At 38.4% G+C, this 14,747-nt stretch overlaps 2 protein-coding genes and 1 long non-coding RNA gene across 6 annotated transcripts in view; 1 reads left to right on the top strand and 2 right to left on the bottom strand.

The window, feature by feature from the left end:
• Nucleotides 1-493: 493 nt before the first annotated feature.
• On the bottom strand, nt 494-4,196 carry LOC130691054 (vascular endothelial growth factor receptor 1-like). The gene is made up of 16 exons (XM_059495974.1): nt 4,024-4,196; nt 3,799-3,955; nt 3,575-3,738; nt 3,332-3,509; nt 3,092-3,268; nt 2,855-3,028; nt 2,676-2,773; nt 2,378-2,620; nt 2,136-2,274; nt 1,819-2,064; nt 1,611-1,758; nt 1,448-1,557; nt 1,229-1,386; nt 1,046-1,165; nt 849-978; nt 494-786 (listed from the first exon to the last, which is right to left on the bottom strand). Exons 1-16 carry the CDS (start codon nt 4,165-4,167, stop codon nt 521-523), a joined length of 2,652 nt encoding a protein of 883 aa, XP_059351957.1. The 5' UTR covers nt 4,168-4,196; the 3' UTR covers nt 494-520.
• On the top strand, nt 4,002-4,845 carry LOC132088127 (uncharacterized). Its single transcript, XR_009421367.1, has 2 exons — nt 4,002-4,196; nt 4,298-4,845. It is a non-coding gene; the product is annotated as an uncharacterized LOC132088127 (long non-coding RNA).
• Nucleotides 4,846-7,663: 2,818 nt separating this feature from the next.
• The window catches only part of LOC130691485 (uncharacterized), a 29,737-nt gene continuing 22,653 nt past the window's right edge, over nt 7,664-14,747 (bottom strand). For 2 of the 4 annotated variants that reach the window (XM_057514433.2, XM_057514434.2), the window contains 16 exons: nt 13,641-13,726; nt 13,498-13,562; nt 13,083-13,416; nt 12,657-13,010; nt 12,412-12,576; nt 11,679-12,323; nt 11,462-11,595; nt 11,347-11,388; nt 10,987-11,269; nt 10,708-10,908; nt 10,454-10,625; nt 9,962-10,386; nt 9,702-9,888; nt 9,209-9,612; nt 8,528-9,091; nt 7,664-8,473 (listed from right to left, as the gene is read on the bottom strand). In XM_057514433.2, coding sequence (XP_057370416.1) covers nt 8,162-8,473; nt 8,528-9,091; nt 9,209-9,612; nt 9,702-9,888; nt 9,962-10,386; nt 10,454-10,625; nt 10,708-10,908; nt 10,987-11,269; nt 11,347-11,388; nt 11,462-11,595; nt 11,679-12,323; nt 12,412-12,576; nt 12,657-13,010; nt 13,083-13,416; nt 13,498-13,562; nt 13,641-13,726 — 4,373 coding nt within the window. In that variant the 3' untranslated portion in view covers nt 7,664-8,161. Of the gene's footprint in view, nt 8,474-8,527; nt 9,149-9,208; nt 9,613-9,701; nt 9,889-9,961; nt 10,387-10,453; nt 10,626-10,707; nt 10,909-10,986; nt 11,270-11,346; nt 11,389-11,461; nt 11,596-11,678; nt 12,324-12,411; nt 12,577-12,656; nt 13,011-13,082; nt 13,417-13,497; nt 13,563-13,640; nt 13,727-14,747 lie in introns of those variants that run through there. The other 2 variants (XM_057514439.2, XM_057514441.2) reach the window with 2 other exon arrangements.

Genomic DNA, 14,747 nt, shown 5'->3' with positions numbered 1-14,747 from the left:
TGTAAGTGATAATGATTGGTAAACGTTAGAAGGTATACTAGTGATGGTTGAAATCCCAAAGTAATCGAAACATTTTGCTAGCCAATAGTTCAGGAGCACGCAGTGTATAATCAACATGAAATTTCGCGTGTGTGACATGCAGCAGCATCCTTTGTCTCGAACCAGCCGGTTGGAAACTTTGGGACACCTTAGGCCCTTAATCGGAATAAAGTACGTACAATTCACTTTTTTACTTCCTGTTTAACACTTTAAAGAACAAACGTTCTTCATTGGTACGCAAGACAACTAACGATTTCGCAGCAAAAAAGAATTTTCTTTCATACAACCCTTTCATATTCTTTTTTGCCTATAGTCGGTTGTACAAAAGTGTGATCCTCACTTGAAGTGATTTATCATTTACTTTTGTTTTTATGTGTAAGCTCCCCGACCCAAACATTTTTTTTTCTTTTGTTTCATTTTTGTTAATAATCGTCGAGAAAATATTTTGGGTGGTGTCTTGTCGAATGGCGTCCTTCAATTTTTATTCCAATTTTTCCGAGGGCGAAGATTCATCGAAATCTTCCTTGTCATTGTTTTCAAATAAGCTTGTATCCAAGTACTGGGAACTGACAAATGGCTCCATATACTTTTCGATCATGTTAGTCAGTTGACAGAATGTAGGTCGATCGTTAGGTTCTTTTTTCCAACAATGTTTCATTAGGTCTCCAAAAAAGTTTGGCGAATAATCTGGCTTCTCCATTCGTAGGCCGTCTTGAATATCTTTGACGAGTATATGGCCGTTCATACCTTGAAACATTCAAATGTAGATTTCAATGATAAGTGGAAATTAGATTTAGATTTCAGTTTACCGGGGTATGGAGTTTTGCCCAGGGTAAAGAGTTCCCATAGAAGAATGCCATAAGACCAAACGTCAGATTGAGTAGAAAACACGTTATCCGCCAACGATTCAATGGCCATCCACTTGACTGGTAGCAATCTCTGATAGACAAGTTAATGAAATTAGACATCGTCTGTTTCCTCTGAATAGGTTGTTTGTAAAGTTTACCTGTCCTTTTATTTCGTAGCTGTCGTTATACATTTTTCTCGCCATACCGAAATCGGCAACTTTGACAACCCCGTGATCAGCCAAAAGGACATTGCGAGCGGCTAAATCGCCATGGAAAACCTGATCGATGTCAAGTGTTCAACACCGAGAAAATGGATTATGTAAACGTCATTGAAACGATACCTTTTTACTGGCTATATATTCCATCCCCTTGGCTATTTGGAGAGAAAAGCTAATTAAATTCCAGGTGGAAATCGGTGGATGGAAACTGGCGCCAACGTCTTCTCTATATTTCCAAACGGCTTCCGTTTCTTGAATGAAATCTTCTTCCGTTAGTGGAACTTCTAAAGTAAAAAAAAATAGTCTCAGGCGTTTTTTTTTTGCGCTATTTTTCAACTTTACCGAGGCAGATTGAAACGTCGGTTGTCGAATTTCTTGCTTGAGATGCAGAATTATCTAAGAGTCCAGGCTGTAGTTGCCTTCTTGATTTTCCGCAATAGGCACCGTCCCCACTAGAACACGCCTGATTGTAATTTGAAATTAATTTTGAATTGTTTATTTATACCAGTAAATTGTGCTACTTCCCACAAATTCATTTGGTAGTGCTAGGTTACCAAAGCCGTCTAATTGGTTGAGAAATTTATTACGCTGTTTACTCAAATACGATTGCAAATTGCCAAAACGGCAATAATCGATAATCAGCAGGAGTTCGCCTATCCAATCGAATATGTCACTTTGGATTTACAAATGATAGAATTTACATTTTAACGTACCTTTGATAATGTCTTTGGTGCAGGCCCCCAGTAAATTGACGACATTTATATGCGATCCTAAGTAATTAAGAATTTTCAGTTCTCTAATGAGAGCATCTAATCCGTCATTCTTTGATCTGATATGAAATCGCGATGTCGGAAGGACCTTTTTGACGGCTACTGTTGTAACAGTCTCATCCGAGTTTTTCATGCCGATAGCTTCGGCTTTGTAAACTTCCCCAAAGCATCCTTTTCCCAGCTTGTTTCCTAATTTGTTTTTAAGTTGTTGATTTAAATTTGCAGAAACTGAGACCAGCTTTAAAAAAACGTAAACAAACTGAATTTTAGGCGATTTTTGGGAAATTCACATTCTTTGTCGTAAGGCAGAAATTCAGTTTGGTACTCGATTGGCAAGTTTGGATCAATGCCATCAGGATTTCCGTTCAAACTTTCTAAAATTATTTTTTCTTTGTTTTTCTTAAATTTGTTTAGTGGGTTTCAAAAATAAGGGAAGTAAAATAATTGAAACGGGAATCGTAAGTCTTCGTAATATTTTCTGTATGTTTCTTTTGTCACCCACCTTATCAACGTACTGTTTGATGGAGACTCCGGTAACAACTAAAGTTGCTAGAGATACGCAAACAGCGATGGCGACATTTCTAGATTCTGTTTCTTCTGCAAAACTAAAATTTCTAAATCTTTTTTCTCCTCGGCTGTTGTTCCACCGACATGAATAAGTTCCCGTTTCTCCATTAATTCCTTGTAATGGCAAAACGGATGAACTACTGCTTGTATAGGTTAACCCCAAATATTCTTTGTCGTCCTGATTTCGATTTGTAATGATTTAACTGAGGGTAAAAATGGTTTAATTTGTTTACCTTGAACCACTGGATGTTGATGTTTGATAATCTGTTGCAAGTCAAGTTCTGAGCTATTCCTTTTCCCAGTTTGACATTCATTGGATTGTTATTTAATTCTTTTGAAAGTAAAAAAAAAATTATGTTTTTACTACCTAAACAAAAAAAAACTAAAAAACAAAATAATTGAAAAGTAATACCTTTGATTGTAAAACTAATTGATTGAGACACCATTTTACGACTGACGTTTCCTCTGCATCGAAAGTGCGTGGGCGTATTAAGAGTTACGATGGACAGTTCCAGCTGACTTTCATGTAAATCGTATATGTAATCTCCAAGAACCTTGTGCGTGACCTCGTTGTTTATTTTAATTCCTGTAAAAAATTTATTAAATAGTCAAATATTGAAAAGAACGAAAAATCAAGATTGTTTCGTACCTTTAGGAGGGTCAATCGTGTTTATTATCTGTTCTTCGTCACTTTCATTGATTACGTAGGACCATTCTGGTCGCCAAACGAATTTTGGGCCACTGTTTTGAATGATAGTACTACATATCAGAGTAACATTGTCACCTTCCACCGCATCGCCCTCCTCAATCCTAACTAGTTGCATTCCTATTTACAATAGATTTGTTCATAATTGTTTTGAAATCTTTTTTGGTTTGATCAACGTATAACCTTTGATGAAAACGTTGAACTCACTGTCGGTGTGTGTAGCATTTGGCGTACCTTTGTTTATGCTTCCTACACAAATGTATTGACCAATGTCGTTGACTTTTGAATTTGTTAACGTCAGTCCTCGTTCTGGCGTGGGTTTCAGCAACCAACGGGCGTTTTCAAATTCGGGTGACAATTCCTGTCATGGCAATTTTCATTTAATAATATGTTCGATTTTACGTGCAATATTTTGATGTAAGTTACTATAAAGTTCCATTTCAGTTCCCCGTCTGCGCCGAATTCTCCGCGGTATAAAGACATTGTTACATTTGGATGGGTTGGCTTGCACGGGATATCCAGAGATTCGCCTGCTAACGAAACGAATTCAGTGTTGACGTCAGCCTCGATGAAAACAAGTTGTTTTTTACCTAATTATATCAAATGAATTACCATTTGGTATAGGAGAATGACAGAAAATGAAAACAAACTGTAAATGTAGACGTATTGATTGATTTTAATTTCGGGAGAGACGACGCAAGTAAAATATCCTGTATCAGAAGAGCTCGTCTTTTGTAAAATCATTGTGGATTTCACGTGAGTATTATTCCTGTCAACAGCATAGCGAAAACGAGTGTTGATATTGTGCTCCTGTTTTAATAATTTGAAATTCAACGTATTTAATAAATAACAGTTTTTTTTATGTATTTATAGACTTCTTCAAAAATGGTGAGGAAATCGGGCAGTGTCCACGTAATGGTGGCAGACGTTTTTTCTTCGTCGGTTTTAAACCGATAGATGCAAGTTAATTCGAGATCGCTACGAGCATCGACCACTTTTTGCATTTGATCGGGAATCATCACTAGCCATTTTGCGTGAATTATTAGAGGTAAAAATATTACGAAAGCCATTAAAAGCACCATTTTTTTGTGAAGAACTAAAGTTCACTTTCGTAATCACTTATTAATTCGTTTGTATTGTCCTGAATAGGTTTATTGAACACCGACAGACAACATCTGCGCTATGCCACTTTCGTAACGTTGTGGGGAGTGAAATCATCCGAGTATTACAAATACCTCAAAATTTTCAGACTGATATAAATCAACGAGTTATGGGAAGAGGTTTACCACATACAATCGACGATTTGGCAGATGTTGAACAATAGATGTCTAACTATTTCACCATATTCGAGTTCGACTAGAGGTTGTCGACTGGGGACGGATGTGGGTTTTTAATTTTGAGCAGTTTACAGACTGCTAATCTGTTGTGCTCTGCACGCGTAAGTTCGCATCTCATCCTCGTCGAGCGTTTAAGTGGATAATTTTATTTTGTTTCAACTTTTTTCGGTTTAATTACTGATTTGTACTCATTATTTTCTTGGTTTCGACTTTCTCAAGATGTATACTTTCGTATGTTTCGCAGGGATATGCCGAAATATGCATTTGTGTTATTTAAATCGCTCAAGCTAGGATTCCTATACTGTCTCACGTTTCATTTCCCTAATGTAGTTTAATAAACTTAATAATGATCTGGAAGAATTTTGTGATTGAGGCGGGAAACCTGAATCACAAATATTCGAATGTGCAGTCTTAAATTCTCGTAATTTGCGAGACTTTGGCTTAATGCCAACTGACGGTAACTATTTTTTCCCCTCTAAGTGTTGGTATACATACGTTTGGAAATTTGCGTTACTAATTATTAAACAAAAAAAGACCAAAACGTAAAATGTATATTTTCGTTCATCTCAATATTTCTAATTTAATTTCCATGACTTCTCTAAATGGGTAAACAAATATTAAACAGTACATTTGACTAACGGCTCAATGGTTGACGATTAATCCACCTAATGTTACTATGAGAATGGTGCTTTCACCCAGTACGATTGCTACTGGAATCCATTTTTCAGATCTCCCACGGTAATTCTCATATGAAAGCACGCATTCTACGTTTATTTCAAACTTAACTTTGCACGTAAAAATAAATTGAAAATTCGTGATTCTCGTTGACTGTTGAATACAAATCATTTATAATTAGTTTATCATTTGATGTTTTTAGAAGAAAACAACCAATAAATTGAAAAAATGTCATTGGAATAGAATGAATATCACTGATTATACTCGAAATTAAATACTGATTCCCGGATAATTGTTCTTTTTCTCATAAAGTCAATCGTTTTTTAAATACACCGAATGTTTGATGTATGCTAGCACGCCAGCACGCTACAGCGCCGTGATGCAGCACAACTATTCTGTGTATTTCAAAAGCAGTTGATTTAAGGAGAAAACCAATAGCTGTATCGAAATCAGTGTTTAATGTTCGTTATACTAATTGAGTTTCATCGAAATCTAAGAGATATCGTTTTTGGCCGATTTTGACAAAAGTGGGAAGGCTATAGCCTTCTCACTTTTTCATTTTTGGCAAAATTTTAAATTTGGCTTAAAATACATGATTTCGATTAAGAATTGAATGCTTGTCACGGAAATCAAGTTTATTTTTCAATTGGTCTCATAGTTTTTAAATTAAACGTCAAAAACACAAGTGGGGCTTATTTTGTCGGGTTTAAAATTTATACCTGCAAAAACTGACACTCATTAGAATTGGGTGAAAATCACAGGATATACTCAAAAGTAAATGCTGATTCCGAAAAAACTGTTCTTTTTTTCATTAAGTCATACGTTCTTTAAATACATCGAATATACAAAAATGCTAGCGCGCCAGTACGCTATGGCGCAAAAAAGTGTCACTAACATCACTTTGCTTTCGTTTATTTTCAAAAACGGCTGGGTTAAGCAGAAAACTAATAGCTGAATCGAAATCAGCATTCAATTTTCATTATACTGTGTGGGTTTCATCGAATTCTAAGAGATTTCGTTTTTGGCCGATTTTGACAAAAGTGGGAAGGCTATACAGACTGCTATCTCACTTTTTCATTTTTGGCCAAATTTTAAATTCGGCTTCAAATACATGATTTCGATTAAGAATTGAATGCTTGTCACGGAAATCAAGTTTATTTTTCAATTGGTTTCATAGTTTTTAAATTGAACGTCAAAAACACAAGTCGTACGAAAACAAAGAATAATTCAAAAACACAGAACATATGACTTAATGATAAAACGAACATTTTTTCCGGAATCAGCATTTAATTTTGAGTATATCCTGTTTTTCACAATTCTAAATTTTTTTGCAGACAAAATTTTAAACCCGACAAAATAAGCCCCACTTGTGTTTTTGACGTTTAATTTAAAAACTATGAGACCAATTGAAAAATAAACTTGATTTCCGTGACAAGCATTCAATTCTTAATCGAAATCATGTATTTTAAGCCAAATTTAAAATTTGGCCAAAAATGAAAAAGTGAGAAGGCTATAGCCTTCCCACTTTTGTCAAAATCGGCCAAAAACGATATCTCTTAGAATTCGATGAAACTCACACAGTATAATGAAAATTGAACGCTGATTTCGATTCAGCTATTAGTTTTCTGCTTAACCCAGCCGTTTTTGAAAATAAACGAAAGCAAAGTGATATTAGTGACACTTTTTGCGCCATAGTGTACTGGCGCGCTAGGATTTTTGTATATTCGATGTATTTAAAGAACGTATGACTTAATGAAAAAAAAAACAATTTTTCCGGAATCAGCATTTAATTTTGAGTATATCCTGTGATTTTCACCAATTCTAATGAGTGTCAGTTTTTGCAGGTATAAATTTTAAACCCGACAAAATAAGCCCGACAAAATAAGCCCCACTTGTGTTTTTTACGTTTAATTTAAAAACTATGAGACCAATTGAAAAAAAAACTTGATTTCCGTGACAAGCATTCAATTCTTAATCGAAATCATGTATTTTAAGCCAAATTTAAAATTTTGCCAAAAATGAAAAAGTGAGAAGGCTATAGCCTTCCCTCTTTTGTCAAAATCGGCCAAAAACGATATCTCTTAGAATTCGATGAAACTCACACAGTATAATGAAAATTGAAAGCTGATTTCGATTCAGCTATTAGTTTTCTGCTTAACCCAGCCGTTTTTGGAAATAAACCAAAACAAAGTGATGTTAGTGACACTTTTTTTTTTTTGCGCCATAGCGTACTGGCGCGCTAGCATTTTTAAGCAGAAAACCAATAGCTGAATCGAAACCAGCGTTCAATTTTCATTATTCTGTTTGGGCTTCATCGAGTGCGAAGCGATGTCGTTTTTTGGCCAAAGTCGAATGTTGATTCCGGGAAAATTGTTGAGCCTTTTGTTTTTACGTTCGCTCCAGTGTTGGTATATTTATATGTATTTCCAACATATTACACTCATAGGTTATGAAACTGTATGTGTTTATTGAGTAATTTTGAATACCAGAATATAAAAAAATAAATAAAAAACCATAAAAACAGAAAACACACTTCAGTTTGTGAAAAATCATGTTTATAGAGCTTTAGAAAATTACCTGGTATCGGTAGATCTCTGGTAGCTAAAGAACCTCTTTACGCTTAGTGGAAACCAGGCAGCTTTCTAAAGCTGTATACTTGAGGTAGATATTGAACAGAATAAAAGTAAAGACAAAAAAAAAGGAAACAATGGGGATAAATAGGGAATAAGGTGGACGTAATTCTGATTCTTTTTTAGAGTGTCAACTGCTACACGAGGCAATTTTTTTACAGTTTTTTCAGAAAACTTGACTAGCGTGTTTAATCGTCGTTCGGGAGCCGTTCAATGAAATAAGCGTTTGTGTATAAAGTTTTGTGAATTTATAAAAATAGATGTTTACTTTGGATAATGCAATAATTTACTCAAATGGTAAGCTAATTCAATACGAAGAACAGTTGGTCTCTAACAGAGAATCTGTCAGCTGTGCAGGATAAATAATTAGGCTACCCAGTTTCACGTGGTTCACTTTGGCGAGTGGGATGTGCGACATTGCGGAATGAAAAGCGTTTCCTTTTGACGATTCGTCCTCCGTCAATTTTCTTAATGCGCAGTAAAGTCGACGAAACATCTAAATTTCTTTTTAAGGGGTCCACCAGCCGACGTTTGCTGATGTACTTAGAATCACCAGTCTTAATACTTTGGGACGCAGATTCGACTACGGTGTTATAGTACACCTGAAGCCATTTGACTCTTTGCTGATCGATGGCAAGACTCCCAGCCGGGTCCATTTTCAAATATTCGCAAACTTCTTTGTCCTAAGTAACAATTATAAATAATTTTTCCATAATAGCTTTAAAATCAAATCTAACCATTAGCTTCGGGTGACTTTCGACGACGGCATGAACGATCATTGGTCCAGCTCCAATCTGAACTGAATGGTTAAGACAAGGTTGGTCAAATGGAACCTCTACGTTATGTAAGCGATAATCGCCACAGTCGTTCAGAGCTTGCAACGGCACTATTGCTCTGTCGTCGGTGCCAATGCTCTGACATAAGTGTCGTGTAATAATGTTAGACCCAGTTTTCTCTGATGAGCAATTAATGAAACAGCGGCCTCGAAAAGGTTTGCTCTTTAAGGGTAGATGGTCGATTTCGCTGGAATTTCTTTCGTTTTCCTGGCCGTAGTGTTCAGACCATCGAGGTCTGAATGGTCGTAATCTGTCAAAAGTCACCAAGCATTTTAGTTGTTCAGCTCCTCGAACTTGAATATCCATCTCCTGTGGTATAAAACTGCTGTCTTGTTCGCCGATCAGTTCAGCAGTCGTGACCGTGCTTGCAGTGCTCTGGGATGAGCGGAAGGAACCTCTATCGCTGGTGCTCTCCCGAGAATGGAATTTGAGTTTCTTCAACTTCCGTCTAATTCTCCTCAAGAGCTACAAACCACCAGTTGGTTGGGTTAGAGTGTGTGCCAACTGCCTTGCCATTATTCTCTTGTAATTAAACGGGACTATCCGAATAGAAACTATAATAATTCATTTCATATGACGAACCTGCCAAGCATCAGAGTATTTATCCAATCCATCCATTTTTTGACTTCCTCCTTCACCACTGGGCCCAAATCCCGAATCCAGGTCGTCTTGTTGCATGCCGTCGGATGACGTGGAGTTTAATCGACTTCTATTAAACTTTGTTAGATCCTCTGATCCACTGATTTGCTCGATTGGCGAAACGGCAGATTGAAGGGCTGTTAAACTACTGTCAAGCAATTTGTGGGTAGATTCTTGTTCCAAGTTAAGCGCTCGCAATACGTCAGGACCGAGACCCGCTCTTTGCAGCAAAGGAGACGAGGCCGGACTTGATCGGTAAAATCTTCTGTTCCTATTACGCACTGGAAATGGTGTATCGTTCAGGCAATGGTGACTTATCCGTCTGGCCAACGCAGACCTTTCTAATCCTTAATGGGCCAGTTCAAAGGAAAGAAAATCAGCAGACGATCTTGAGGCGATAGTAGCGGAAAGCCATTTTACAAAAATCTATTCATACCTTGTAAAGGATGTTGGTCTGTCGTCAGCATGGTTTTTCGCTGGGGGCTCTCGACCATTGCTGTTGCATTCAACAACTCACTCATCGTTTCACCTTGAGGCAACATATTCCGACGCCAAAAACCCCAATAAAGGCAGACAAATTTTGTACTGCTAAAATTTAACATCAAATGGACCGCCAACAAGACCTGCGGAAAAGCGCTTAATGTAACTGAAGAGCAATGTTACACACAAGTAAACTGAATGTCAGACGATGCGTACAGCTAGCAGATGTAAGGATGCGGCAATACAGTGGGTGTTAAGTGACAGCCAGTGGAAGCGGCACAACGTAGATCCCGTGACCATGACGCCTAGCAGAGCGAGCATCGGACAACAATGACTGTGGCGACTAAAATGAAACCTATTAACTTGGTTATCAAAACAAATGTGGCACGGAATCTGTAGGTACATGTTGCCCATCAGATGAGTTACGTCCTCCGTGCAAGTCTTGGACTTTTCAGACGAATCACCCGATTCCCTTCTTGATGTGACGTAGAGCGAAATGACGGTGAAAAATAAAGTACAATAAACCAACGAGAAAAAGATCCCAGAGAAAGAGGTGAGCTGGGAAAACCAGGTGATGAACGGCGCATCAACTGAGAATTCCTCGATGAGAATCTGGACTCCAGATAACGTCAAGGGAACGCCTGCAAACAGGGCAAATAGAATCACACAAATTGCCCGACTTTCACATGAACTTCGAAATGGAATTACCTAACGACAAACCGACTAGTCTGATATTACTCTGACTTGGTTTTACCATCGTCGCCTGTTCTGTAGGATTCCTGGTGGCATTCATGTTCAAATACATAATCATGGCCCATACGGTGGTTGCATATTGATATGTCGCAGCAGTCAGTAGACTGGACCAAAAACGATTGGTTACCTGAAGAACAAAATCTCCCGATTAAAAATAAGCGATGACTTTATTCTTTATTTGCCCTAAACTATTATACGGTACAACTTACGACTGTGGCAGTTTGCAAGAAGTAAACGGACGATGGCGGCAAAAGTGAAACTCCCACTTGGATTTGAAACCATAACCACACGCAGCGCCGTTGGTACCACATTGTACATAAAGTCAAGAGACCAAAAACGACAGCTAAATGGCTAACTGAAGCTACAAAGTAAATGACTTTCCACAAGTCAATCGCCGAATTCTCTGTCTCCTTAACAGCACGAATAGAAAAGAAATTGTGTTGAGATAGATGGTCAAGTGGTAATTTGCATCACCAGTTCAAACGTACCTCAATATCTCTTACGGCGTAGATTAGAACTACAGTTCCTTGATGGGCACAATGGCAACGGAAATCGACCGGATAGATCAACCGTTCGATGGAACAAGAATCCATGTCCCATTCTCGAGAATGGTTCGTTGGTTGGAGCAGCAGCAGGGCGCAAATATATTCACCTCCTTTGATTTGCAGTTGTTCTATCGAATGAAAATCAATCGAAATGTTGTACCCGTTTGGTTTATTGAGAAAGAACTGGGCAGGTGCCAGTTGGCTAAGGTTTTTGAATCCCGTTTGGCTGAATTGTCACGTAAAAAATGACAAATTAATGAAAATAAAATCGAACTTAACAGCTTCGTAATGTTGCAAAAATACCTTGGCAAAACTGGCAATTGTCCTTTGTATTTAAACTGTTTCCTGGACATAGAAGAAGAAGAACTGTATCGTACATAAACCAAACAAAAGCTGGTTGATCGCGGACAATATTTACCTATCGTTGTCGACGTCAAAGTCGCTGTTCTTCAGTAAATGCGGTTTAATACTACCAAGAAGGTATTCGCCTTTGGGATTGATGCCTAGAAGAGTGAGATGATTTTGAATCAAATGCAAGATCGGCAACTCACCCTGAAACATAAAAAAAAAGGATATGTGGCGTTATCGGTTTGCACAAACATATCGATTCTCCTCCTTGATTACGATTTACTTACAATCAAATGGAAAATATCATGGGGCATGGACAAGAGCGCATCAAGAGCGTATAAATAACGGACAGCCGTCGAATTCCAAAAGGAATGTGGTAAGACTTCCGTCCTTCTCCAAAGCAAAGCCTCAATGCTGACCGCCATTTCCAACAACATGTTTCCTTCCCCAGGCAAATAAGGGAATGGGGTGGCTTCTTCGTCTGTAGCCTTTCTCGAGTTGGTGAACCGATTGGATTCGGCGATACCTTCCAGCTTCCATTCGATGAAATCGGCGAACTTATTGACAATGGACGGAAGGTCGGTGACGACATAGCCCAAAGTGATCAACTTCAGCTGCTGATATAGTTCAGTAAGCTCCCGATCGCTGCAATTGGAAAAATCTGGCTCTCCCCAGAAAAGTCGTATTGCTGGATGCGTCTCTCCATTGTCGTCTGGCAATTCTTTTACAGCGAAACAATGTCTCTTGGCCACGCCGACATATCCAGCAGGACAGAACTGGTAATTGGTGATGTCAACAGCCGTCCTAAGCCATTCAACGCCATGGCTTCTCTGTTGAGGACAGGATCTTTCTTGGTCAGCTACAAAAATTTGCGTAGTCTTGTTGGCCATTTTTGTTCCATTTTCCCCTCGGCATGTGTAATTGGTGCTAAGCTGGCGATCCATGAAACAAGACCATTGAAAATCGATGAAAGATATCAAACAAACAAGCAAAATGAACAAAATCTTGGAGTTCCTTTACCTGAATCGAAGTGATTTTCAACAAACTGCCGACTGGTGTCAAGTCTTCGATGATTTCTTCGCACGACGATTTGATGAGCTGGCCATTTTTCAACCAGACATACTTGGTGGTTGTACGTCGCGCCAGATGGTTCTCGTCCCGGCACGTCAAATTCACTGCCGTACCCTACAAGGCGTGGCAATGGTAATTCAACGACTTACTAAGGCATCTTCTTTGAAAGCGGAAAAGTCATTATTATTATTTACCGGAAGAACAACAGGATTGATGGGCATCAGATCGAGGATCGGTGGAGTAATGACATCGAGAAAGACACTCTTGCTGACGGTCTGGCCCCAGTCCATGGCCCGACATTCAAATTCACCACGGTCGAATAATGATGCATGTTTCACTTCCAAGTAGAGCGTGAAAAATCCACGCAGATCTCGTTGTTGATGAACAAAAATGGACACGTTGCGTAGAAGTGCAAGTGAATCGTCTATCGGGTGGCCATCCTTATACCAGCTTATTTTCAAATCTTTCTTGCCCGAACCGTTGGCGTTGCATGCCACTGTGAAAGGATAGCCTTCACGAACCTGACCTTTGACATCCAATTTCACCCACTGGATCCATGGATAAGATCTTTTTTAGTCACGCAGTTAATAAGCAAGTAAAAGTATTGTGTCATTTACAACCTCGATAATCAAAGCTGGAACTTGGATGACGCTGATGTTCCGGATAGCGATTGTTTCACCTTGCACCTTCCAAGCCCTGGAGTTAATTTGGTGAACGAAGGACGTGTAGGAATTATTCCATTGCTGTGGAATATAAAGGTCTTCATCCCTTGTCATCTTTTTCTTGCCAGTGTTCCAGGGAAACCCGAGGCCCGAAGATGATTTATTCAGAATCAACGAGGAGCTGTTTCTGCTGGCATCCGTCATCGAACCGTGAAATACTACTGCATTTGTCCAGTTCATGTTGTATTTCTCAGAATTCCATAATATGAACTGAAGTTTATTAGAGTTGGGCCTGGAACAGAAAATTCATTGTACATAGCAAGCGTCTCTGTAAACCGATTATTATCTTTTGCACGTTTATGGATGAACTTACTCAAACAAACTGACGGAACCAACTGCTAGCTTAAAAGCTGTAAATTCTTCTGCCATTTTCCTTATCTGAAAATATGCGAATAAGTTTTGTGGATTACAAAAAATTAAATACTATTTAAATTTTCCAGATGAAATAGACTTTACCGCGGCTGTGACTCCGTCAACCAAATGCGTGTCATTGAAGCTGTTTGGCCTTTCCAGTTCGACTTGTCCCAGGACTCTCAGTGGCACTGAAAAACGAAAAAGAAATAAGAGAAAAATTTATAACGTAATCTCGTAACATGGTGAGCTATGAAATACTTTTGGTAGAAGATGAAAAACAGTCCTTCATGCATTACACGTAAACATAGGATACACGATAGGAAGTTTTCCTTTTGGTGAAAGTATCATACGTAAAACAAACAAGTAATAACAAGAAACTTTTTCTTATTAGAAGTTCTTGGTTATTTAGAGCTCTACCGTAACGAATGACGTAAACGTAATAAGGAAACAGGGAGGAGCTCGTTGACGTCAATGCAAGAGGAAATTAGAGGAACCTTTATTACGACGGCCTCCTGCACAAGTACATCCGTTGTTTTGGTCGATTTCATTGCTCTCTTGTTAGCTTTAGTTATCCAGTCAGATTTAAATTAAAAGCTGAGATATTTGTTTTGTTTCTAATAGCCAAGGTTTTACCATTATATCAGCGAAACGAACGTGGCAGTATATCGAGACGGATTGAGACCGAACATCAGCAATCGTCAATAAGCTTGTGAATAACGCTAAGGTGACATCAACTGATGGGCTTGACATCTCCAACCATGTTAGACGCTCTCGTGCGTCAATCAAAATGAAATTGTGCTTCGTTATAGGAATACACTTGGTATGCCATTAGTACAAGTTCTTTATCGACGGTTAACTAACGCAGAAGATCGATAAGATTTCCCCATAATTGGGCAATGGTTCATCGAATTTCGAATATTGACCTTCCCTCGCATTTCACTTGGCAACCGGTTTACTTCTATATTTTAACGATACAAATACATAGAAATAAGTAAAGTGCAGAAAGGTAACGATTGAAATGACGCAACACAACGGCGACTGATAATGATCTTGTTAAAAAAAATACACAGGATTCGAAACGAAGAGATCGCATACTGCGTATGATCGCGGAATATTGAAATTTAACCCGTCTGATGGAACGCACAATAATTATACCTTTGGTATCAAAACACAAAATTCAGACCTTTTGTAACAGAACAAGGGAATTTT

Source organism: Daphnia carinata, chromosome 1 (assembly GCF_022539665.2).
Source record: "Daphnia carinata strain CSIRO-1 chromosome 1, CSIRO_AGI_Dcar_HiC_V3, whole genome shotgun sequence".
NCBI lineage: Eukaryota > Metazoa > Arthropoda > Branchiopoda > Diplostraca > Daphniidae > Daphnia > Daphnia carinata.
The sequence above is the reverse complement of the archived record's forward strand: the minus strand, read 5'-3'. Positions and strand labels throughout refer to the sequence as shown.